The 24,670-nt window shown below is 42.6% G+C and overlaps 3 protein-coding genes across 6 annotated transcripts; 1 reads left to right on the forward strand and 2 right to left on the reverse strand.

The window, feature by feature from the left end:
• Nucleotides 1-34: 34 nt before the first annotated feature.
• GLT8D1 (glycosyltransferase 8 domain containing 1) lies at nt 35-6,735 on the reverse strand. Of its 3 annotated transcripts, XM_053989194.1 has the most exons (11): nt 6,651-6,680; nt 5,772-5,900; nt 5,020-5,075; nt 4,818-4,916; nt 4,172-4,388; nt 3,419-3,536; nt 2,794-2,878; nt 2,468-2,580; nt 1,785-1,951; nt 1,535-1,647; nt 35-900 (listed from the first exon to the last, which is right to left on the reverse strand). In XM_053989194.1, the coding sequence occupies exons 3-11, from the start codon at nt 5,033-5,035 to the stop codon at nt 710-712; spliced, it is 1,119 nt and encodes a 372-aa protein (XP_053845169.1). In that variant the 5' UTR covers nt 5,036-5,075; nt 5,772-5,900; nt 6,651-6,680; the 3' UTR covers nt 35-709. The 3 variants fall into 3 exon arrangements, with proteins under 3 accessions (XP_053845169.1, XP_053845167.1, XP_053845168.1); XM_053989192.1 differs by lacking the exon at nt 5,772-5,900 and having other exon boundaries at nt 6,651-6,735; XM_053989193.1 differs by lacking the exons at nt 5,772-5,900; nt 6,651-6,680 and adding an exon at nt 6,301-6,413.
• Nucleotides 6,655-12,013, forward strand: SPCS1 (signal peptidase complex subunit 1). Of its 2 annotated transcripts, XM_053989195.1 has the most exons (5): nt 6,655-7,037; nt 7,859-7,962; nt 8,047-8,106; nt 8,425-8,511; nt 9,423-12,013. In XM_053989195.1, exons 1-5 carry the CDS (start codon nt 6,710-6,712, stop codon nt 9,543-9,545), a joined length of 702 nt encoding a protein of 233 aa, XP_053845170.1. In that variant the 5' UTR covers nt 6,655-6,709; the 3' UTR covers nt 9,546-12,013. The 2 variants fall into 2 exon arrangements, with proteins under 2 accessions (XP_053845170.1, XP_053845171.1); XM_053989196.1 differs by lacking the exon at nt 7,859-7,962.
• On the reverse strand, nt 10,179-24,215 carry NEK4 (NIMA related kinase 4). The gene is made up of 16 exons (XM_053989189.1): nt 23,629-24,215; nt 20,791-21,057; nt 19,592-19,789; nt 18,637-18,744; nt 17,834-17,988; nt 17,065-17,206; nt 15,780-16,205; nt 15,311-15,364; nt 14,955-15,095; nt 14,014-14,139; nt 13,629-13,692; nt 13,137-13,243; nt 12,939-13,027; nt 12,112-12,317; nt 11,849-11,982; nt 10,179-11,178 (listed from the first exon to the last, which is right to left on the reverse strand). Exons 1-16 carry the CDS (start codon nt 23,719-23,721, stop codon nt 11,086-11,088), a joined length of 2,403 nt encoding a protein of 800 aa, XP_053845164.1. The 5' UTR covers nt 23,722-24,215; the 3' UTR covers nt 10,179-11,085.
• Between the last annotated feature and the right edge of the window lie 455 nt (nt 24,216-24,670).

The raw sequence follows: 24,670 nt of genomic DNA on the forward strand, positions 1-24,670 counted from the left end.
TTAGATTGCCATTTATCTGAGGCTGGAGTCAGCATGTTGCAATTAGCTTTATTTTTGAACAAAGTTTCATCCACCACTTTACAAAAAAAAATGGTTTAGTGTTCACTGGCAGTTAAAGCCATTTTGCATAGTGAAATAATACTCGAAGGATTAATCTTTCAAAAAGGATTCAATTTTGCAGAATTCTGTAAGAAAGACTTAAACAGAAATGGTTGGGAGGAGATTTCATGCAAGAAAGGGTTGTTGAGGGAATTATTTTACAGGATAACAAAACAAAACAAACAACAAAACAAAACCCAGGCAGCTCTTAATTACAGTACATTGCTGTGCAAGATTTGCTGGTGCAAGCACCAGCTGAATTTGAATCTCGTTCTTAGGAACTTTGTTTCTGTAATTGACAAAATGATCCCCTGTTAGAAGACTTGTAGTAAAGAGCAGGAGAACACAACTGAAGTGATGTAAACAAAAGTGCTCATTTGTGGAGATCTTCCCTTGTTTTCTGTAGTGCTGCTGGAGTAGCATCTTGTGTCACACAGGTGACATGAGCCTCCTTTGGACCTGTGCATTTCAGAACTGCACCTGAATAAGTGCATCATCTTGTGCTCCAGAAGGCAAGGTCAGCTCTGTAATACAAGTTGGCTAAAAGAAAAATATTCTGCTTGGCTCCAGAAGTTTCCTGAGAAAACATCATCATTTATTCAAATGGACTCTACTTTGCTTCATAGGCCTCCGAGTGTCTGCGGATCAGGTTGAACTTGCCTGCAGGGTCAGGGACATACCACTTCTCCCAGACATCAGCATAGGAAGCTGTTCTTCCCCAGGGTTTGAAATGTCCATTCCAATGGAGCAGCTTGGCAGCTTCCACAAACTGAGGAGAGTACCTTTTCCCAGCACTAGACCCTTCAATTGAAAAAGAAGCATTAGTGTTTGAAATAAAGGCAGCTGAAACACCAATGTGCAAAACGTTCACTTCAAAACAAAAGATGTAACAAAGGAAATCTTATCATTTATGGAGAAAGGAGGTAATAGGGGAAGCAGAAATAAAGGCAAAGTGAAAAACTATCAGGTGCAGCTAAATGTCACTTTGATCTCTCTATTTTCATACACTGCCTTAACTTCCAAGTTCTTTAAAACCCACTTAACACCCAGATGAATTCAGCAGTCTATCTATTGTTCATCAGAAACATAACCTGAAAAAGCTCTCCCAGCACTGGGGTTTCACCAGTAGAACAGACATGAATGTCTGCCTTTCTCGAAAGATTTGGAAGAAACACCTTGGATCACACCAGATACAATATATTTGTGGAAAATGAGAGGGATTTTGAGTCAGTCAGTTCAAGAACTAACCCCCAGCAGTTTGAGAAAGACTCAGGCCCACAAGCCACACGATGGAATTGCAAAGCTGTTTTTCCTAAAGAACAAAGGACAGAATAGGGGAATAAAAGCTCACTTTGCTACATCATCAACGAGGTGTCCAGCTACAGGCCTCGAAAAACACCCTGGGGGAGCAGCATCACAAACGCTTCATACGTACCAAGATGTCGGACGTTCCACATGGGATCAATGCTGGAATGTTGCTTGTAAAACACAATTAGCAGGGGAGGTGTTGTGATGCTGCCAGCCAGAGTCTTACTGTAGAGTTCCTCTCTGAAGTTGAAAGGATGCTGATCAGTTGGTTTTTCACTTGCAGCAGAGATACACACACAGCCCTCCATTCAAGAGAGAAATGCCACCAGCAGAACCCAAGCCCTGAGCTGCTGGCACCCCTAGCCTGGGGTACTTACACCACATTAAGTGCCATCCACTTCTCCAGCTGTTTAGTGATGTTCTGTAATTTCCATTCAGTCAAATTGGCAACAAAAACTCCGGGATTGAAAGAGCAGGTGTTGGCTTTCATGGCAAGCTTTCGGATGGTTTCTTTTTTGTAATCTAAAAACCCAATGTAGTTATACTGGAGGGAAAAAAAGAGAATAGAAATCAGCTTAAAATATGTGGGGAAATTCCTAAAGAAAAATTCTGCACAACTCACAACAGACAGGCGTAAGTTGAAGTTGTTATAGTAAATACCCCTTCCTTTAAAATGAGAGAAAGAAAGCTTAAGAGGTGTAACATTTTAAAAATATGATTTCATAGACTACGTATTTTAAGCAATGCTGCATGGTCTTAATAATACCATATTCCTAATATGGTACCAGTGTCAGATAAAGTATCTTTTATACATTCAGAAATGAAAAATTGTCCCTTTGATGTTCTCAGACCTCCTGCTGTTCCACAACGAGAACTGCTCTCATTGTAAAGCACAGCAAAAATTCCAGGTAATTTACTATGCCTGAATAGAAACTGCAGGTCCCATTTTTAAAACTGGTTTGGGCAGGGACAGTCACATGTTTAGGTTTCAGAATTTGGAGCATTCCCAAATGCCTGAGATCTACAGTATTGTTTATCAGGGAACAAGACTAAAACTAACCTGATTGCCTGCTCCACGGACAGCAACTTTACTACTGGTTGAGTCACAGTCATCTGAAAATGCAGCTGCATGTCCAGGTTTCAATGGAGTGTTGTAAAGTTCAACAATATCATCTGGAAAATGGAAGCAAGCACAGGAAAATCAAAATCAATCCTGACTAAGTGCCGAGTTAGGCTTTGTTCAGTCCATTGTTACAGCACATAAAGCTACTCAGTTTAACTCAATTCACTCATATTTACAAAGTTTGTACAGAAATGTTGGGTTGTGTGAGAGATAAGATACTGACCTCAGCATAAGGCCAGTGGCAGCTAACAAAGGTCCCATACCTTGCACTATTACATCATCATCCACATAGATGACCTTCTCTGCATGAGGTACAAAGCTGGGCAAGTAGAATCTTGCAAAAGTTAACTGTGAGAACAGCAAAGCAAGAGAAGTGGAGAATTAAATGAAAAAAAAGTCCAAATAAATGTGAAACTGACTGATTTTTCTGGCACTTATCTATGGCATTAATGTCCAAGACAACTTCTATAGAGGAAGTAAAATAGGCAGCAATATCCTGTAATTTAAAATAAATAGGTTCCATCAATTCCTGGTTTACCATGAATGTATGCATGGATAAACTAACTTTGAAACTGGTCTACATAAGAATTTCTTATTTCTCCACATAAGTCTGCAGCATCTCTGAGGTGTTGGCATGCTTGACATGCCAGCTGTGGTGTTTCACTGTGGCTAGCAGCAAAAATGGATCCTAGGCATACAAATATAGATATTCAAGTCCATCACTCACTATCTAGATATCTAGTTTTACTGAAATTTAGGGATTTTATTATAAAAGATTGCCTCTATGCTAAAAGATTTGGTTTTGATCTCCAGCTGGGTTCAAAAGCCAACATCAAAATATATTGTTATTAACTTCTAATTGCAAAAAGTAATCAGCATCATCCTTACTGGTTTGAAGGTGTCTGCCTTTTGGGGATCCACTTGTACTTTGCCTTCTAAGACACGAGGGTCAAAATCCAGAATTCGGTACCTGATGTTTTTCAGAGGAGGGCTCCTCAGCCACATCCTGCAAGCAGGAGAAAGGCACAGATCTTGTTAGATGAGACAAAATCAAGGGAAAAGCAGGAGAACTAGCTAACAGTGACACAGATCTGGATGTGCCCAACAAACACATTTGGGATGTAATTGATGCTGACATCGGTGCTGTCCTGTGTGGCCACAGGGGCAAGCGCAGGGTCAGCAACTGCACACCTGGGACATGTGAAAGGTACGAGGTCACTTCTTGCTTTATCAGAAATACACAGTCTTGTTATCACAGGCCCTTCCCAAAACCATCAGTGTGGACACAAGGGGATTAGAATAACAGGATCAAAGAACAATCTATAAAAATGGAGAAACGTGATTGCCAGCATTTGAATTGCTTAGATGAAATGCAGAAGTACCTTTTACAACCCTTCCACCAACAAACTCCAACCTCATGGCTGGATATAAGCCCGTTGGAAAAGATGTTTCTTTTCCATCCCTGAAACCTGCCCAGGAGGAATGGTGGGACTCCCACAGCAGCCCTGTCAAAAAGCTGCCCTAAGCAGCAGCAGCTGGGACTGGGAGTGAGGGGAGTGCAGCTCCAGGAAAGGCAGCTTGCTCTCCTCTCAGAAATACAGAGTTCACCCTGCTGTGGGAATCCAATGAAAAGATCATTACCTCAAGTGATCCACAGTATCATTCAAAGTAACAATGTGGAAAACCACGTTGGCTCTGGTGTTCTGGTAAATGCTGTTCATGGCTGCAATTGCACCTCCGAGCCTCTCATCCGAGGCTGCAATGACCACAGAAATCTCCTTGTCATTCCTCTCATCTGCCAGCCTCTGGGGAGCTGCAGGAATGAAATCTATGGGCTGAAGTCCTAAGGGACTTGGATCTGTGGAGTAAAAAATAACATATTTGTTTTTATTATTATATATTATTATTACCACACTAAAATTCCCAACACTTCTGCTATACACTTGGATGTCTGAGCTGAGGTGTGGATTACAGTGAGCCAGTATCAAACACTCAGGGCATCAGCTTTTGAGAATCTGAGATGCTAATTAATAGAATCACACCACATTTACAGAAAACTGCACACATTTATCCACACACATTCACACACAGCACAAAGTATTAAAAGGCTGAGCTACAGTAGTCTGCACTTGCCTTTGGTCCCCTCTGCCACACCTACAACCTTTTTAACTTCCCCCTCCTATTCACCCAAACCACGTGGTCGGTTCTGTCTGGCCAGAGCAGGTGTTTTCCCACCAAATCTTAAAAATATATCTATTTTTTAAAATTAAAATAAAACCCAACATACCTGACAATTCCCGTCTCAAGAAGTCACTGAGGCTTAGGAAGTTATGATGAATAACTAGCAAAAATATGACAACAGCCACTATAAGAATGGAAATGTTCACTGAAAAATAAGAAGAAAAATCTTTATGAATATAACCAGAGAACAACTGAGAAACTCAGATACAAAAGATATAAAAAAAAATCAGACAAGCATACACACATACCTTTCCTTAATGTCATTTTTCTATTCTTATTTTATTAGCATAAGGTTCCTGCAAACCTGAAAGAAAAAATACAGCAGTCACTGCCAGTGCATTCTTCCACGAGGCACAGCACATTTTCACCAGGAGTGTCACAACAGTTTCAGCGTCCAAGGCAGTGAGTTTCCCTCTGTCAGTTTTATGACATACATAAAACATTATGTCACATTTTAAAAAGTGAGTACGGTCTCAGGAAGTACCTAACTACAATCACAGAATCACAGGATGGGTTGGGTTGGAAGGAACCTTCAAGATCACCTGGTTCCAACCCCTGCCACGGGCACAGACATCATCCCCAGCTTCTCTGGGCAACCTGTGCCAGGGCCACACCACCCTCACAGGGAAGAATTCTCCTCAATACCTCATTTAAACCTGCCCTCTGTCAGTTTGAAGCCATTCCCCCTTGTCCTATCATCCACGCCCTTGTCCAAAGTCCCTCTCCAGCCCCTTTAGGCACTGGAAGGAATTCTAACAGGTCCATGTCCTTCTCATGTTAGGGACCTCCTCACTACAATGGCATATCTAAAAAAGCTCTCAGAGATAAAAAGGAGACACGCCACTTCAGTGACAGAAAAAAAAAATAAAAGGCCAGGCTCCTTCTGCCAGTCAAAATTATCTGAAAGATCTGGAAAATTATGTATGTCTTCTTTACTGTTGGAACTATTTATTTAACTATCTGAACTGGGAAAAAAAAAAAGTGAGTAAGAAGGCAGTACCATCATGTTATAGAAGGGGGTAGAAACACAACACCAAAGCGATTTCGGTAAGAAATTCAAACATGCTTCATTATTTAAGGGTCGAGGTGAAATCAGAACCAGAGCTGTGTATCCTGGAGTGCGAAGGAGCTGACAAGTGACACAGAGAAAGCTCTTTAACAACACGCAAAATCCCAGGAACGGCGAGAGACTTGCGAAATCCCTAAATTAAAACGCCTCAGACTCTGCTACAAGCATCAGAACCACCTTCTTCCCGCTGCTGCATTTCCCCCCCAGGGCGGACACATCAGCGGAGCCCAGCAAATCCCAGCCCCGAGCCCTCCGAGCACCGCCGCACTGCTGGCACGGGCGGGACACGGCGCTTTGCCTGGGAGCACAACGCCACGTCCCGCCGTGCAATTCCCAGCGCCGGGGCTGAGGCGCGCACGGACACGGCCGGCGGCTCAAGCGACACGCGGCAGCCGGGCTGGGCACAGCGACAGATCGTCCCCTGCACAGGGGTGGTCACGGAGCGCAACAAAACACACACCGCGCCGCTCGGCCGGCTGCCTGCAGCGCACAGCGCGCTCCCCGGGCTGCTCTGCGGGCACGGCCCCGCTCCGCGGCCGGCGGGCCCGTGCCCGGCTCTCCCGCACCGGCCCGGCCCCTCACGGACCGCCCGCCCGCGCCGCCACCGCGGCAGCGCACGGCCCGCGGGTGCCCGCCCGGGTGCCTGACCGCCGCCGGGCGCCGAACCCGCGCCGCGCCCACCCCGCCGCGATACCGGCGCCGCGGCGGCGCCCGGCGGCTCCGTGAGACGCCCAGGGAGGGCGAGAGGGCGGCCCGCGAGCTGCCCAGTCAGTGCGGGTTTCCGACAAGCGGCCCCGCGGCGCCTCGCACCTGCCGGGGAGGGCGCTTCCACCGGGGTCCTGCGGGGCGAAGCCGCCGTTGCCGAGGAGATGCGTCCCGGCGGGGGGGGGGGGGGAGCGGGAGCGAAGCAGCCCCGGAGCGGCGGCGGCAGCGCGGAGGCGATGGCCGGGGCGGGAGGCGGCACCCCCGGCCGACGGAGCTCTGGGCGGGGCGGACGGGGCGTGTTTCCGGCCAGCTCAGCAGCCGCCTTCCGCTCCGCAGCGACGAGCGCCGGTAGCCGCGGAGAGGCCGCGCCGTCCCCCGCGAACAGCAGAGCCCCACCCGGGAGCGCGGAGACGGCTGCGAAGTGGAGCGGGAAGAAGCCGGAGAAGCGCCGCCGCCATGCTGAGCGTGTTCCGCTCCATCCCCACGCAGATGGTAGGGCCGCCCGGGCCTCGGCACCGGGACACTGCGGGCGGCACGGTCGGGCGCGGGTTTCAGTGTCCCCTGCACGCACGGCCGGGCGCGGGTTTCAGTGTCCCCTGCACACACGGCCGGGCGCGGGTTTCAGTGTCCCCTGCGCGATCTTGGCACCCGTGCGCGAGGCACGGCTCGGGGGATGCACGATGAATCCGTGTAATTCCGGGTTTATGACCTGCGAGTTGGGACTGCCATGCTGTAAAAGGAAGCTGTCTGTGTAAGGGAAGCCCCTCTGTGCTTTCGTGCCTGTGCTCTGGAAGGACAGAAGGCAGCGTGTGGCTCCCAGAGAGCCACATTTTCTAAAGCCATGCAAACATGGATTCGTTGGGTTTGGAAGGAACTACTGGAGATCATCCTGTCCAACCCTCCGAGGCAGGGTGACCTGGAGCAGGAATGAATCCAGGTGGATTTGGAACGTCTCCAGAGAGGGAGACTCCACGACCTCTCTAGGCAGCCTGTCCCAGTGCTCTGCCATCCTCAACATAAAATTCTTCCTTCTGCTGAGGTAGAACTTGGTGTGTTTCAGTTTATGGCCATTGCTCCTCATCCTGGCACTGGGCACCACTGAAGAGAGTCTGGCACCGTCCTGTTGGCACCCACCCTGGAGACATTTATCTGTCAGCCTTCTCCAGGACACAGGTGCCACACACACCGTGCCCTCTCGGGCACAGCTCTTCTGTGGTGATACAGCTTTTACTTAGTGATGTTAAAGTGACTACAATGATATTTTGAACTTGCATTACTTACCCCAATCAGAGAGTGCTTGCTTCTGTTTCTAGGTGATATGGTCAAGCCTGCAGAGGAGGTGTTTTCAGCCACTCTAAGAAAAATAATTCAAATCTGGTTTGAAAGGCGAACAAAAACGCTCAGAGCCCATGGTCAGGTAGACTGTAGGATCTAACCTGAAAGAGTTAAGTGGGCAGGTCTGTGTTTTGAATAGCTGACTAAAAAGTGCCTCTTTCCACAGGACTACAAGGGCCAAAAATTAGCAGAACAGATTTTTCAAGGAATCATTCTTGTCTCTGCAGTAAGTATAGTAGACCTGTGGGTGAGAACATAAAGGACTATTTTATTTTCTGATCTTATAAATATTTTTCTTATTGTTTGGGGTCACTAAAAGCTTTAAACAAAGTCAGAGGGGCTGTCATGGATTAAAACTTTTCTACTTCCTGTCTTTTACTTTCATTGTTGGCCTGCACTTTTTGAAAATGTTTGAAAGATGTACATGCTTTTGAAAAAAAACTGTATTTTCCTACCTAAATCTACGCCCTGCATCTTAATCATGTCATGGGAAATGTTTTTCTTCATTTAAAGTTTGATTTTTTTTAAATGTTTGTTTTTCCAGGTAATTGGATTCATCTATGGATACATCACTGAACAGTTTGGATGGACTGTCTACATAGTTATGGCTGGATTTGCTTTATCATGTTTGGTAAGAATGTTTTTTCCCCAAACAAAAAACTATATGCACTGTTTAATCTGGAATAATTGCTAAATTGAGGAGCTGTCAGCACAGACTAATGTTTGCTATGCAACTTGGATTTATTGATACATATTTGTGCTTCCTTTGATCTGCATAAAGTGCTTTGCAGCCCATTAATTACTTTTTTTGAAACGCTAGCAGAATTTTTGCAATTTAATACCATTTTGGAGTTCATTTTTCATTTCAATTAAAAGTTAGAGTTAAGTCCAGCTGACAGCATTAGTAACAGAAGGGACAGGGAGGCTTTCTGTGCAGTAGCTGCTTGTCATGACAATTTTGCAGCTGTCCCCTGCTGCCTGAGGAGACAGTGAGGCAGAATATGGAATTTTAGTTCCTTATCCATGCACGAGAGGTGATCTATCCCTATTGGGGCACTCCCAATCCCATTTTACACGTGGTTCTTACACCTCTCAAGTGTTCAGATACAACACAATTTGACCAATCACTACTCAAGACACACACACACACATTCCACTGTTTTGAAAAGCCCCTGCAATTCTCTGGCATCATCATCATCCACCTGCTCCTTACTTAAACATCCCTGAGTGACTTACCTGTGATGCCAGGCAAGGGGAGGGTCTCAGTGCAGTGTGGGAGGTGCTGGGAATGCCGGTGGCACCTGAGGAGTCCTTTTTTCTTCTGGGTGGGTGCTGTCCTCCTCCTTGCAACAACCTGGGCTGCTTTAGTCGCATACTTAAGCATGACTTTGCAATGTAAACTGTAAATGTATATGAAATGGTAAGAGTTTTTTAAGGACCAATAGATAATCAGTTAGGGATGAAGATTTTCCTAAGGAGCTGTACAGAACAGCTCCTTAGCACCTCAGAGTCTGTGTTCTGACTGCCCTCCTTTGCCCTCAGCTGACTCTCCCTCCGTGGCCCATGTACCGCCGCAATCCCCTCAAGTGGCTGCCTGTCCAGGAGTCGGGCACGGAAGAGAAGAAGGCAGCAGACAGGAAGCCAAAGAGACATTCTAAAAGCTAAAAATTATGGTTCCAGGCTGTTACTTTGTTACATTAATCCCCACTGAGAATTCCCACTTCTTGGTTTAGTGTTTGGGTTTTTTCCTAGTACTTTGTATATTACTGTGAGTACAGCCAAGCTCTGCAGGGAGCATGAAGGCTGGAAATTGGGTCTGGAGTTTCAGGGGAGTCACTGGGAACACAGGGATGGGGGGGATTAACTTGAGAACATTACTGGAGGTCACATCTTGAGTATTTCACTTAAAAGGAACACAGTGAATCAAATGAATTCTAGTTAGGCTGTTGCCATAGCCTAAAAGATTAATAAACAGGTGAACTTCTGAAATGTTTCTAACTGCGCGTAAAACAAGTTGTCAGTAGTGTCAGGTTGTTACAAATACTGTGAAATGGTACATACCCCACAGTTCTGAAAATAGCTGTTCTAGGATAGGAGGGTACAGAGGGCCAGTTTTTGTTTACAATAAATTTCCCTGGGAAGAACAAGTAAGAACAGCTCTTGAAACATTGTAACTTGAGCATGTAGTGTGTGAGAGGCAGCAGGATCCCTAGGTATGGTGCTTTATTTTACTACTGTCCTATCAGTAAGCTCCCTCACAGCTGCTGGAGGTTACAGTATTTCACCTACAGGCAGGAAAACAGACAGGTTTATAATTTTATTTTACAAATCCAATTCCATTTGACTTTTTTATTATTTAAAAAACATGTGCTTTTCCGGTAGGTATAGTACCCAACAATGCCTGGGGACTGTAGCAAGACACTCTGGATGCAAACAAAGAGAAATAACTGTTCTGTCTTTTCCCTAAGAGATTCTGGTCTTGGGCACTTTCATTCCTAAAAGGAATTAGTATTTGTAAGGCAAAGGGATTTCTCCAGCTGGAACCATGGTAACCATGGCTGCAGTCCTTTCAAACATTTTCAGACTTATTTTATCCAGACACCAAATGCTTTCCCCCACCTTGGTGACTGCCTCAGCAACAAAACACAAGAGCAAAGTCTCTCCTTACAAGCAGTACAGCTGCCCCCTTCAGCACTTGGAATTGGCAATTTACACAACCTGAGGACCTCGAGTTCCACAAAAATTAGTAATTGTCCCTTCATGGTAAATTTTCACAACTATTTAAGGTGATAGATTATAGTTTATCACATCAGAGCCTTGGCGGAGATTTTGTTACTGTATTTAGTATGAGACCATACCAAAAACCTTTTGGTATGACAAATTCAAACCAGAACATAATCTTTTTTGACACTCCTTAGTATACAAAACTTGGTATCGACCCCTATTTGCATCTATGGAAAGCAACTTCTTAAGAGAATAAAAACTAAACTAAACTAAAGAGAAACTCAGAAGTTTCTCTTCTGAGAAAGTGATAGCCTGGTTCACATTTTAACATGAAAAATATTACTATGAACTCTTAACATTTTCTGCAAGTTCACCTCCTTGTTCCAGCAAAGGAGATCAGTGGATGAACATACTTTGTAAGCTGGTCCAGTCTATTAAAGGAGATAGAAAACAGTTCTTTCCTCCAAGGAAAATATTCTGGTCAGAGCTTCACATTTTCTTCGAGGAATTTCAGGTGCCGAGCCTTCGCACTGTAACTCACGTATTTGTCTCCCATGTGCTCCCGCAACTGCAGCTGTTTACAACACACACACAACAAAACCCATAACATTTACTGGCATTGAAAAAAAGCAGAAGCTACCAAAATATTAACAGAAAAATACCAAAGCACTCAGCTGAAAGAAGCATGTGAAACTTGGCAATGTGGATGAGAGAGAAGAAAAATGAACACTGTTGTTGTCTAAAAGCAAGAGACTTTCAATACATAAAATATAAGATCTTCACAGGATACAAATCAAATATTGCCTGGGTAAGTGTAACCAAGTTTTGAATCAAATGAGCTGGAGATATTCCTTATTCAACTCTATTGGGAATTGATGTTAAATTATTTCTTGTTTTGGACATAAGACGCATGAGGCAAGTAATGTGAAGGCAAACATTTGAGAGATAGAAGAAATTATTACTGGAGAAACAGCACAGAATAAAATTATTTGCATCCCTCACACCTTCCCGATGGTACAATACTAAAGCTCTGATGGTTTCTGAAAAAGTTACATTTGAACATAGTCTACATCTAGAATCAAACTTAAGCATGAAAATTACAATATACTTAGGTCCTTGCCTGCCCATGACTACATAAAGACTTTCTGGAATCAAGGTTTACCCTAACTCAATAGGATAAAGAGCCTGCTAATTTATCTAGGTTTATAAAGAAATTAAATTATTTTATTATGGAAGACATTCACCTCTCTTTTCACTTCATCATCTTCTTCCATGATTCTGTACACCTTCTCAAGAAGTTTCACTCCCAATCCTTGCACCACATCAGATCTCAGGATTTCAACCATTCTCCTAATTTTGTAAGGGACCAATGACATGTCTATTAAAAATAAAATACAATGAAAAAATCAGTGCAGCAGTAATTACTTTCAGTACAGACAATTTTCATATTCTGCAGAAGAATATGGGACGACTCTAAGTATTAGCACAGAATCCCAGAGCAACAGACCTGAAGGAATCTCTTCCATTTTTAATTCCTCTGATTCATCAGGTGATTTTCCATGCAAAATCAAAGTATCTCGATACTTCCTATGAAGTTTAAACTCTGGGGCTGGGGTTGAGGTTACACAGCACTCAGAGTTCTCCTTGGAGTCCATTTTCAGTGTCCACGTCATCAGCTGCACCAAGTCATTAATTTCATTCACACTGCTTTTCCTAGGAGAGAAGGAAGAAATAATTCAGTCACCATCATAATGCAACTTCCACCCTGCATCTCAAGGCTTTCAATGAGTTTATTGAGGTCCTAGTAAGTATTCCATGTTAAATTGTTCTGGTGCAGTTTTATCAATAGCAACATCAGTACTATTTCATTTAACAAAGGCTCAGAGCCCAGCAAAAACCCCACAATCCTACTGGCTACTGCTTACTCTGGTACTGCAAGAAATTGCATCTTTTGAAAGCTGCTTACACTGACAAAAATCAGAGATAAATTCAGCCTCATTTACAGTGGAAAAGAAGCACATTGGCACCTTTTAACTTGTGCTTTTAATGCATCCTGACAGCAAATGTCCTTTGGTGCTGGAAGATTGGTTTCCTGGGAAGCTACAGTTCACAAAATCATCATACACAATCCCATGGCCCAGAAAGTTCAGCATGGAAAGCGTATAGTCACAGAGAGACAATAATTCAATGGGGCTGTTTTCCTCTATGCATCACACACTTCTTCAATCACTCACTATGCACAGATAAAGTGTGAAAGCCATTTTTTTTCCCATTCCAAGTCAAGGTCCAGTATAGCAGTGAAAATTTTTGCACAGTATTAAATAAAATCCTTACTTCTCCTTGGAATCACCATCAGACTTGTCTGTAGAGCTTGTGGAAGAGCTTAGCTCATCATCAGACAGGCAATTGGGTTCTCTCTTTCTCTAAGGGAAGAGGGAGTAAATAACAAAAATTCTAATAGTTGAAAGTAATTCAGCAATATGGCATATATTACTGTTCCTACATGGAAGAAATACTTTTGACAACGTTTACCTGAGAAATACTGGGATCTGATGAGGACTGAGGAACTTTAACACAATTTTCCACATGTGACTTTGCTTCAACTGCTGCACCATTTAATGACTGTCTCGCTGGAACCACTGGAAGGATAACATTTTGACAATATTTACAACTAAGCTGTGTGTATGCTGAATTAGTTTCATGTTCACACAAGAAAAAAATCTATCACCTAGCAGAAGGCAGGCAGGGAGGGAGGTTTTTGCTAATAGAAAACATTGGAGCTTCTGTTTGAAAGTGAATATTGTACATTTCAAAGACAAGTTGTCAACACGGAACACAACTGAAAGTAACTAAAAAGCAGAAAAATACAGACATGTTAACAGAATTTTTTATTTAACACAGAACTAGCCCCTTAGTGCACCATTCTGAAGATGGCTGTGAAGGACAAGAAGTTATAACTTCTTCAGAAAAAAACTTATTAGCCTGCTTATACATAAAGTGTTAACATATAAACATAAAAATTACCAGAGGGAAGCATCTCCCGAGACTGTTTGAGCCTCCTTCGTTCTCTTGCTGACAAGGGCCGCTCCTTCAAAGGAAGTTAATTTGATCTTAATTTCAATCACCATTATGGCTTTTGTTTTCTAATCACCTATCAAGCAAAAAATCCTTTTCAAGAGTTCAAGGAGAGGGAGCTATTATTTAATGCTTAATTATTTATTACAGAACTGTCTTCAGTGAGACCAATCTGAACTCTAGAAAAGGGGCTTCTAACCTCCAAGGCTCAGCAAGGCTCATCCCTCACTGAGCAGGGCTTCCAGGAAGCTCCTACACGTTTCTTTACTCACTGTGCACACACTGCTCAAAAGGAATGAGACAAAAACCAGCAGACACAGTTTTCATCACTAACCTTTGGAATGGCTGCTTGGCTGGGTTTGGCACAACCTGCAGGCTCAGGGTGCTCTGCACCCCTCTGGGCTGTCTTTGGGGTCACATCAGAAGGAACAGGTAGAGGCCGAGGAGAAACTGCCCTGAACTTGACAGAGAAGTGAACGAGAATTTATATTTTTTTAAATTAAAAGTTTAAGTACTCAGCAATCTAGAAGACATTCTTGCATGGTAAAGCTGTATGACAGATTTTGAATCCTATTGTAACCTCTTCACATCTCCCAGCTCAATCCTTCCCTCTCCCCATCTCTGCTTGCATCTGTTTCCCTTCTTGCCATCTCTACATCTTATCCTCCTCCTCCCAAACTATTTTTCAGGCAATGCCTTTGCAACAACTGTCCCCACTCCCAAATAGCAAAACCCAAAGAGAAAACCAGGTTATCAGTGACCAATCACCCTTTTCTCTAGCCTTGTGCCTTTCCCCTAAGAAACCTCCCTGCTCAGTCTGGAAGAACTGACAGGAGCTCCATCCTGTGTGCATGCCAAGGTTTTCTTCCTACAGTTTGCACTCAGAAGCTCAGGGTAGTCATTACACATCTGTTCTAAAGCACTGCTAAGCCACTTCCCACCACAAGTAGCCTTATCCACAAAGGTACTGACTTGTAGTTACAAACAGTGAGAAGTCCTGATGGAATTTCCTAGGAAACACTGCAACCCATTAAAGGCACAGCCCATCTGGCACACCCACCTCATCCCTGTAAGGTACTGGGGATTTTCAAAGATTTACTCAGGCTGCTTCTAACAGTCACCTGCAGTGATCTGCACTGAAGTCATACAGACACACATGAAACAAGAACAGCATTAAAACACCCACCCTTTTTTAGAAAATATGTCCCACGTTTAAAGAGGAAAAACACAGGAGTCTTAAAGGAGAGAGGAGAAGTATTTTTCAAGTATCTGCACCTTCTCTGAGCAGCCTTCAGCATGCTCTCTCTTCTGCTGCTGCTGCCGTGGGAGCAAGGGTTCACTGACATGGCTGTGAGGCTGCTTGTGGAAGGTCATGTTTCCCTGAACATCTCCTGAAGCTCCATGACTGACATCATCCTAATAAGTAAAAGCATTTTGAAAAAAATGCAGACCTGTAATTTCCAGATTTACACAAAAACACTTTAAAAAAATCAAAACAGGTTCCTTTACTATTTGGACTGCAACCACCTTAACATAGCACAGGTACAACCACAATAAATTCTTATTTGAGAGATAAAATACTTGCTGTACCAGCATCTTTAGCTGCTAAACCTTCAAAGAAGGACACTTACTTGAATTACAACAGGAACAAAGGGTGCTAGCAGCTTTTCAGTAGAATCCAAGCTCTACAACAAATAATGATTTCTCATTAAAAATCTCATGGTAGATCAAAATGAAGTGAAAAGACAATTACCACCAATTAGCCCCCTGATCCAAATCAAGATTATTCAGGCCTATTTACAACATAGAACAAAAGTTACAAAACTATTTTTACTCTCTCTGTTCACAGCTGGGAATGCAAATTTGTTTCCCCATAAAAACAGAATTCCAATCATCTAGATAGATGCAATCCCAAAACTACTTTACAACACTGCCTTTGCAAATCTGAACCCAAGGCTCCTAACCACTTAAGAATCTCAATAATTGCATCAGCAACATCCTACTTTGACAGAAAAACACATGCAGCAGCTCTCTAAATTGTAAGAGCTGGCTACTGATTAATAGATTTAAATCTATTTCAAATAAGCATAAATGCATTACCAGCTCAGTTTGCTTTTGGTCTTTTGATACAGGCTGCAGGAGTTTCAAAGTGTCATCCTCATCTTCTACAGAATCAACAGAAGATGGCTTTGATTCAACACTTTCAGCTTTAAAAGCCTGTTTTCCTCTTTGCTGTTGTCCATCTTCCTTAATTGATGGGTTATTAGATGTTATTTTAGAATGGCCTGGAACATGTAAATGCTTTGCTTTATTATTCTCTGGAATGCTCTCACTGCCACACTTGTCACTTCCATGCTTCATCCTTTCAGACAGGGAGACATCAACGTTCACTCCACTGACTGTAGCTATGGAGTCTCTCAAGCTGTTCACATCATTTTTGTTTGGTTTTCTTTCCAACTCAACAGCTGGTTTCTCTGAGGGATAAAATTTGGTGGCTTTATATTTGCTGATGCAAACTTCTTCATCCTAGGATTAAAAGAAGAACAAAAAAAAGTCATTATCTTTTGCATTTTACACACATATGAAAGAATTTTCTAAGCACTAAGGACAAATCAAGAACACACCAGAGCAAAAAGGTGTGAAGGAAACTGAAAGAAAATTATGATCAATAACAGACTAGGAGCCTCAAACAAGATAAAATCCACATTTTTAGAGAGATACAGATTTGCAAATGACCTATTTCAGGTAGTGGTTTATACACGTGGAGTACACCTACTTTACACCAGGACCATGAAAGCAAAGTTGTACTCACTTGGCTTTTCCCTAAGGGAGGAACAAGCATCAAGAGTTTTTAGGATGTGCTCAACCACATATATTCAGTATTTCAACATTGAAAACTCAAACCCAGAACAGAAGACTTATTATAGAAAACAAAAAACATGCACAAGAATAACCATTACAAAAGGTTTGTTGTAACTACTGGAAAGAATTTCAACAATAAAGAATTTTGGTTGTGACTATAATTAGTTTTTAAATATGTTTTTGATTGGAAAAAACTATTACCACTTGTCATGAAATATTTGAAAAAATATTTGACCCCAAATACTCCAAGAGTAACTCACATAAAACCAAGTGTTGTTTAGTTAACATGGTACATATCTTGCAATTAGCTTCACTGATCCACAGATGTTTAATTACTTCCACTCTTATCTAAAAACATTTCCTTCCCTAATATGAATTTTACATGTTGCTGGGATTCAGATCTAATGTTCTTAGGGATGCTCAAGGCACTTGTTATAAAACCGAAGTTTTTATCTAGAAAAAGCAAGAGGGATTTGGGTTTTGTTAGCTTTTTTTTTTAAGGTAAAAAACCCTCATATCTTACAACTTTGTATTTTCTGGCTTGCTCAGAGGAGTGGTTTTGTTGCGTAACATTCCTGCTGTGAGATTCATTCTTTGCTGAGACAACAGAACAAGGGTCTTTAGGTTTAGAATCCACTGTTTTCTTATGATTTCTAGCAGCTTTCCTGTAAAGAAAATGAAAGTTGCTCATTCAGTCACCATCGACAAGGTCCTAAAATATTTCTTTTGATTATACTAATTTAAAAAAAACCAACTCCACTAAAGAGCTTTCATACAAAGAGTATCAGACACCGGGATTTTTCAATAGACTGTGCACAAGAACCTCATTTTCAATTCTAGTAAAGGAGCTTAAAAACTCAATCCAGACTCTGCCAGCAATATACACTTGTTCTGCAGAGCACCAAGGTCAGTTCTATCTGGAAGCAGTAAAACAACTGACTAAACCTGACAAAGAAAAATAATTATATCAGTGTATATCAAAAGGAACTTGATTTTTCAACTCACAGATGATAAATGGCCTCAAGAACCATATGGAAAGGTGTATGTTTTCTATCAATTCTGTACTTTTAAGCACTACAGAGTTTTATTCTGCATTTGCAGAAAAAAAGTATTTTCCACTGTAATACCCTCATATTTCTCAAATAATTCACAGAAACTGATGTTTATATGCTTTGTAGCTGCACATAACAAAACTTACTTTATCCTGCTACAAAACCCAGGAAAAGTTGTAAAAAAAGGACAACAATAACATGAATATTTTGCACAGTTTCACTCAAATGAAAATATCTTACGCCTTTGTGGCTTCCAAAAACAAAGAAATCTGTTGTTTGATATACGGCTGTCGCAGGATGCTTTTCACACTAGGTCTCTCCTCAGGTTTTTTACTGAGCATAGTTTGTATTATTTCTACCAACTGTGGGCTGTAATCCTTTGGCATGGGTGGCAGCTGTGAAAGGAAAGGGAAGTCTGATATTATTGAATATATTCATCAACAGGGGCTACTTCTAGAACATTTATGTGTGATCATTATGGTCAGCTACATAAAAAATACATATAAAAAACAGACTCATTGTTCAAATGCTGAAAACTACCCAATTGCCTAATGTTAAACAAAATACTGAAATTCCAAGTGTGTGGCTAAGAACTGTTCCTAATTTTATTAATACAAACAGTGAAAGTTCTGTATATAGGCTTAAAAAATTATATTCAATAAATCCATATTCACTTCATTGTATGCCAAAGCAAGAAGACACTTAAATAAATAATCTTACGTAACAGGAAAATGGCATCACACAGTAATTTAATTTTTATGCAAAACCAGAAGCAAATTAAGACAGCCATCTCAGAACTTTGAAAATTAATCAGTATATTCATTAAATGAAGAGGTAACAAGAAACTCTAGCCATATCTACAAAGGAGTAACTCCCTTAGTCTGGTATCACATCATCCACCACCACAAAACAACAGTCTTGCATATGATGGTGTACATTACATGCAAGTATTTTTAACTCCATTCAGTATTTCTGACTAGAAAATATAATCTCAATTTCAAGACAGAAAATCCAAGCACATACAAAATTTGAGGAGTTTTTACCTTCCCTTCAATAATTCGATAAGCCAAGGAGTTCATGTCCTTGGCATTGAAGGCATGTTTCAGTGTAGCCATCTCATAAACACAGCAGCCCAAGGCCCAAACATCAGACTGAAAAAGAGAGGCAGAGAAAATGTTTTGGAACTTATTAGTTGTACAAATTTTATCTTTGGACTTAGTTACCTGCTTTGAAACAGGCTTTTAATGACAGTAAGCTAATTAAGCCCAAATTCCATTGCAAACTTCTGGCTTCAGCCTCACTCTTCTATTTTTAATTTTGATCAAGTCAACTATTTCCTTAAAAATATTCCAAATTTTTTTTTCCAAAAGGAAGTGTAGAAATTAGCTATCTTTGGGGGAAGAGTTGCTTGTTTCCTTTTTTAGTACAATATCCATCCTAACTGTAAATGAAAAATCTTGAATTTTCATTGGAAGAAGTTTCCCCTCAGTTCTTGTTCATTACAGACACTCATATTTATGGTGTTTTTACAGCAAGAGCTGAACATGTTTGCTTTGTTCTATTTTAAATTCACAGTAACACTGCTTATTCATCTCATTAAAATTTCCTTTTCCTTTTCTTTTTTAATGCTGCTGTTATTTCTAATACAATTTTGAGTGTAAAACTTCCTGTCTGGTATATAATAAATTCAGCAAGTGCATCTCTCTAACACAGGCTGATATTTCTGTTCCCATTCTCTATCTCTCCAGCTGTGAGAGGTACAGGCAGCCTGCTGGCCACCTCGGCTGTGATAACTTAGCACGTGCTATGAATTCCTAAACACAGTTCCAGAACCAAACATTCCTACAAATCTCTCTCCTATTTTTTTGTTTGGTCTTAGGGAAGATTAAAAAGATTTGGAAGCAATAAGAAACCAAAATCCACAGGTAAGATTGTAATAATCTGAGACAAATAAAGTAAGGCTCCTAAGAAAAGAGAAATGACATTGTCATACTGTACCTTGTAGTTGTAGGGTTTGTTAGAAAAGAGTTCAGGGCTCATATAGTACGGGGTGCCTATGAGAGTGCTGGCCATGTCATACTGGTTTTCCAACACTCTGGCTATTCCCAGGTCTCCCACTTTGATTATATTGGTTCGTGTCAGGAAAATATTCTGAGTTTTAAGATCTCTGTGCAGAATGTGCTTTTCATGTAAATACTAGGGGGAAAAAATAATATAAATATGGTTAATTAACTCCTAATTGGTTCTTTTATGCTGAAAAGTAAAATCTCATTACACTAGTCAAAGAAAGAAAACACAAAAGTGGAGGAAACACAGAAATCCCTCTCAAGGTCAGGAGTGAGCTGCTAAGACAGCACTGGTGAAATAACATTAAAAGTGACTGATACAGGCAGGGGACAAAACCTGGCACTGCTTTAACCAAATGTCCCTGCGTGGCCCTTGTAAATCAGCAGAAAAGAGGAAATTAAAATGTAAAGTTAAGACCGTAACTCACTTTCTGCTGCTTTCATTTCTTGACAATCCTAGTCCAAAAACATTTCAGAGGAAATTATAATGTGAGCTTTGTGTAAACAGTGTAGAAAATTAGTCAAAATAAATTACAAGCAGTACCCATAATTACTGTATTTTTGACCACGACAGCCAACTTTAAGATAGAATTTTCTGTCCAATTTCTTTTTCTTTAATGTTAACATCTATATCTGGTCTTTATTGCTTGAACAATTGCCTTTAAAGTTTGATAACCTCCATTTACAAATTTAAAAGAGTAGGATAAGGCTTAATAGAAATGATGCATTAATAGTCTAAATTTACCATTAAAAACAGCAATAAAAAGACTGAACACAAAATGCTTCTGAAAGAATATGTGCATTTTTTTTCCCAAAAAATTACATTTTGTAAATTTAATGTAAGCTTTCAAACCAGAGAAGCATTTCAGACAAGAGCTGCAAACACCCCAAAGGGTGTCTACTGTCTACTGTGCTACAGAGGTGTGGACTTAAAACATGTCAGCAATTTCTTACTTAAAATAGTTGATTTGACTGCAACGATCCATTTTTAATGTACTAATAACCACTGTAATTAGATGCTAACCGAGCCAAACAGGAATCCAAAGGCTGCAGCTTAGCTGGAATTTTTAAATCCATAAAAAGTCAAATTAAGTTTATATCTGAAGGTGATAAAATTACACTCCATTGTACCTGCAGTGCCATGGCAATCTGGACAAACCACTCCACCACCTGATTCTCAGGCAAGAGTTTTCCCTTCAGCTCCTTGAGCTTGTGGTAGAGGTCTCCTCCCTCACAGAAGCCCATCACAATGTAGAGGTGGCCATCGTCCCCCTGCCAGGACTCTCTGTAGGTGACAATGTTGGGGTGTCTCAGCTGGGACAGCAGCTGTGCCTCCTGCTCTGCTGCTCTCCTCTCACGGCTGGAAGCACTTCTAAGGTTTAACTTTTTGATGACATACTGTAAAAGACAAGGCAAGGTGTATGGAAAGAGATGAAAGTGACTCTGCAGAAGCTCTAGGGAATTCCCCAGACCTAAAGGAAATGTAGTATTTGAAATCTCTACTGATTAATCTACATGGAGGCTGCAGTTTGGATGAAAGTTATGCAGAATTTCTTCTCTTCTACCCTTTCCCCATAAAAATGGAACATCCGCCCGAATACAACTCTGCTCAGGAATTTTGTGGTGTTTTGCTTTCTTTTGATTAATGTTCACATTTCTCTTTTTCTCCCCACTCTCATTTTAAATGTGTGTCTGTCATTCATCTTTTAAACCTGAAGTACCTATGTGCACCACAGTTACTCTCAAAAAGGCCACATCAATAGTAAACTTGAATATATATAAAGTGTGCAAACAAATGATAAAAGTCATCTGAAGGAGACAAAAGGTCTTATGTTCATTCCTAAATTTCTTTTATTCTTTATTAAGACAGGTCAAGAATTTCTCAAGTTACATACAAAAGTTGTTATCTACTTCCTTAATATGTACTACATTAAATGTAATTCTAAGGAATTTCAGGTTTCAGCAAAAACATTCATGAAGCTGAAGATGAGATGATAAAATCCATAGAACACTTTCATCACCCACAACACCAATATTTAGGTCTGACCTGGCCCTATCCTGACGAAAATTTTGTAGGACATCACTTTAGGGCACCAGCTTTCCACAAAACAATCATGTCATGGTTATGCTTGAACCTGCTCTTACTGGAGAGGTTGTAAATCAAAACTTTTGAAATATTTCTACTTGCTGAATTTTAGCATCCTTAGAGATGGTTCAGTGTCTGCTCTCCAGGCTGCACCTATTAATTAGCCCAGCACATTTAATTAGTGCTGAGGAGATGCCCCTATATACCAAGGGAACCAATTACCCAGGAAATCCACAGCACCTCATGACTTTGTATTTCAGAAGCCTTCTGGCGATAACTCGTGATGCTGCAAAGCTTCCAGGAGGAATAGCACAAAGCTAATTGTGTACAGCATCACCTAACTCCAAAATAAAACAGAAATGCTGCAACTACTGTGGTCTATGTGACAAGTCAACTACAACTCTATCTTTGGGCATGGAAATAATTTATAAAAAATCGTTTATGGAAAGCTTATTTCAGCATCTTTTAGAAAATACACAGCAAAATGCAAAGAGCACATATATTAGCCTTACTTTAAACTTGGCGTCAATTATATTTAGTTTAATGAGCATGCTTTCCTGGCAAAATTCTTTACTGAAGTCTATTACAATGCTCTTCCACCTTATTTCATACCAAATTGTGTATGTATTCCAATTTGTTTTGTTTTGAACACTTTAAGCTACTTGACCTTCTCCACAAAAATCCGGCATTCAGTTAACAGCAAATACGCTTAAATAAGATACAATTTCTTTGACAGAATATGTGGCACTGTGCCAAAGCCACAACAAAAAATCCTGATCATCATGCTACAAAAGAAAGTTTGTAAAAGTTGGCAAAAGATAAAACACAGTAAACCACTCCAAATATTTATCATGCAACTACAAACGGGAAGCAAGGCTCTTGCTAGCGTTAATGACCAGCAGCACCACAATGGAATCCAAGGACCTGTATCCGAGTGAAAGTGACCTCAATGCACTGTTTACTTTTGGGATGAGGTGAGCTTAGAAACTCTTTGAGGACAGTGGACTGTGCACGCCGTGATTGATGGCCTGGAGGGAACAGGTCCTGCCATCGCTGCGCCACGGGTCATAGGGATCCACCTCGATTCCAAGCAGGGAACAAGTGCCCTCATCCGGGAAGGACACAGCTTCTGATCCCTGCTGGGCACAAACCTCCTCCCGTCATCTCCCATTAAATCCCGCCCATAAGGCTCACACAGCAGGGTGCTGTGGCCCTGCTCTCTGAATGTTCTCCATCCCCACTTCTTTGCCCTCTCACATTCCCTATCAAACACCTCTGCTTTGGCCAGACTAGACAGATTATTTCAGTTTTCCAACAAAAATGCTTGTGCTTCTACTCTGACACAGCCAAAACCTTCCCGGGAAGAGTCTTCTCCACACCTTTAATAAAAGTTCTTATAGACAAAGGAAGATAACAGAAACACCCAGCTCGGATGGCTGCAGCCACACCCCAATACCTGGTGATAGTCACAGCCCCACCCTGGCACCTGGTGATGGTCACAAAAACACCCTGACACCCGGTGATGGTCACAAAAACACTCTGACACCAGGTGATGGTCACAGCCCCACCCTGACACCAGGTGATGGTCACAAAAACACCCTGACACCTGGTGATGGTCACAGCCCCACTCTGACAGCCGGTGATGGTCACAGCCCCACTCTGACACCAGGCCGTAGTCACACCTGCACCCTGACACGATGCCACGTCCCTGGTCGTGCCCAGAGTGGGTCAGGGCCGCCAGCCAAAGCCGGGCCACAGCTGGGTGTGGGTCACAGCCGAACCAGACGCTGCGGCACCCCCAGCCCAGCCCAGCCCGGGCATTGCCCTCAGGCCGAGCCGCGCCCGCCGCCGTGCCCGTGCCCCGCGGCCCAGCCCCTCGCTACCTGCTTGCGGTCCTGGCGGTGCCGCGCCAGGCTCACCTCCCCGTAGCTGCCCTTGCCCACGGCCCGCAGGAAGCAGTAGGCAGCCAGGGGCATCCTCCCGCCGCCGGGCCCGGGCAGCGCCCGCTGCCATAGAGATGCCCGGGGCGGCCGCGGCCATGGAGCGCCCGGCGCGCAGCTTTCCGGCGCGGGCGCGGCGCCGCGGCGGCCATTTTGGAAGCGGGCGCGGCGGCCATGTTGAGAGCGGGCAGCGCGGCTGAGGGAACGGGCCCGCCCCGGCGCCGGCCTCGCCCCGGCCCCGGACAGCGCTGTCCCCGCCCCGAGCCGCGTCGGCCGTGGACCCGGCGTGCTGCTCCGGCACGTCCCTGTGCTGAGCCCGGCGGAGGGATGGCAATGGGGACGCGGCTGTGCTGCAACAACCCACCTGCCGTGAGCCTGGCAGGGCGCAGCAGCTCCACAGAGCCGTCCCGTCCCTTTGGATGGGGTAGAGAATTGGTTAAAAAATCTCCAGGCTGGGTAAAAAGGAGCTCCTGGAGCTCTCCCGTGGCTGAGCACCTGCAGTCACAACACTGACTGCAGAAAAAGCAGAAAATAAAATGTTTTGTTATCACTGAGCATGTAACCCCCAGTCCTCGAAGTCTTTCATTAACGAGTGAAATGAACCAGCTAAAAAGTTTAAGAGAGAATTGACACTGTCAGGGTAACAAATACAGAAAAACGCCCTGCAGCTGCGGGCCGGGTGCATGCTGAGCGTGCAAGATGCAAGACCTGGGAGCTCGGACCTGCTTTCAGCCATGAAGATGAATAGGAACCCATGTAATGGAAAGTTTCTAGACTAGACAGGATACATGTCAAATAACGATACCTAAATCGGGTACCTGAGGGATATGGAGGATTACAGGGGTATTTTTGAAATGGAGCTTAAATGGCTTTCACAGACTGCAAGCTCTGTTATGGCTGCAGTAAATCTGAGCCACGGAAAGCCTTTAAGGAAGTATCAGAAAGATGACAGTTTTCATTTGGGAAAAAAGTGGATATGGGGTGG

This window comes from Vidua macroura, chromosome 13 (assembly GCF_024509145.1).
Source record: "Vidua macroura isolate BioBank_ID:100142 chromosome 13, ASM2450914v1, whole genome shotgun sequence".
NCBI lineage: Eukaryota > Metazoa > Chordata > Aves > Passeriformes > Viduidae > Vidua > Vidua macroura.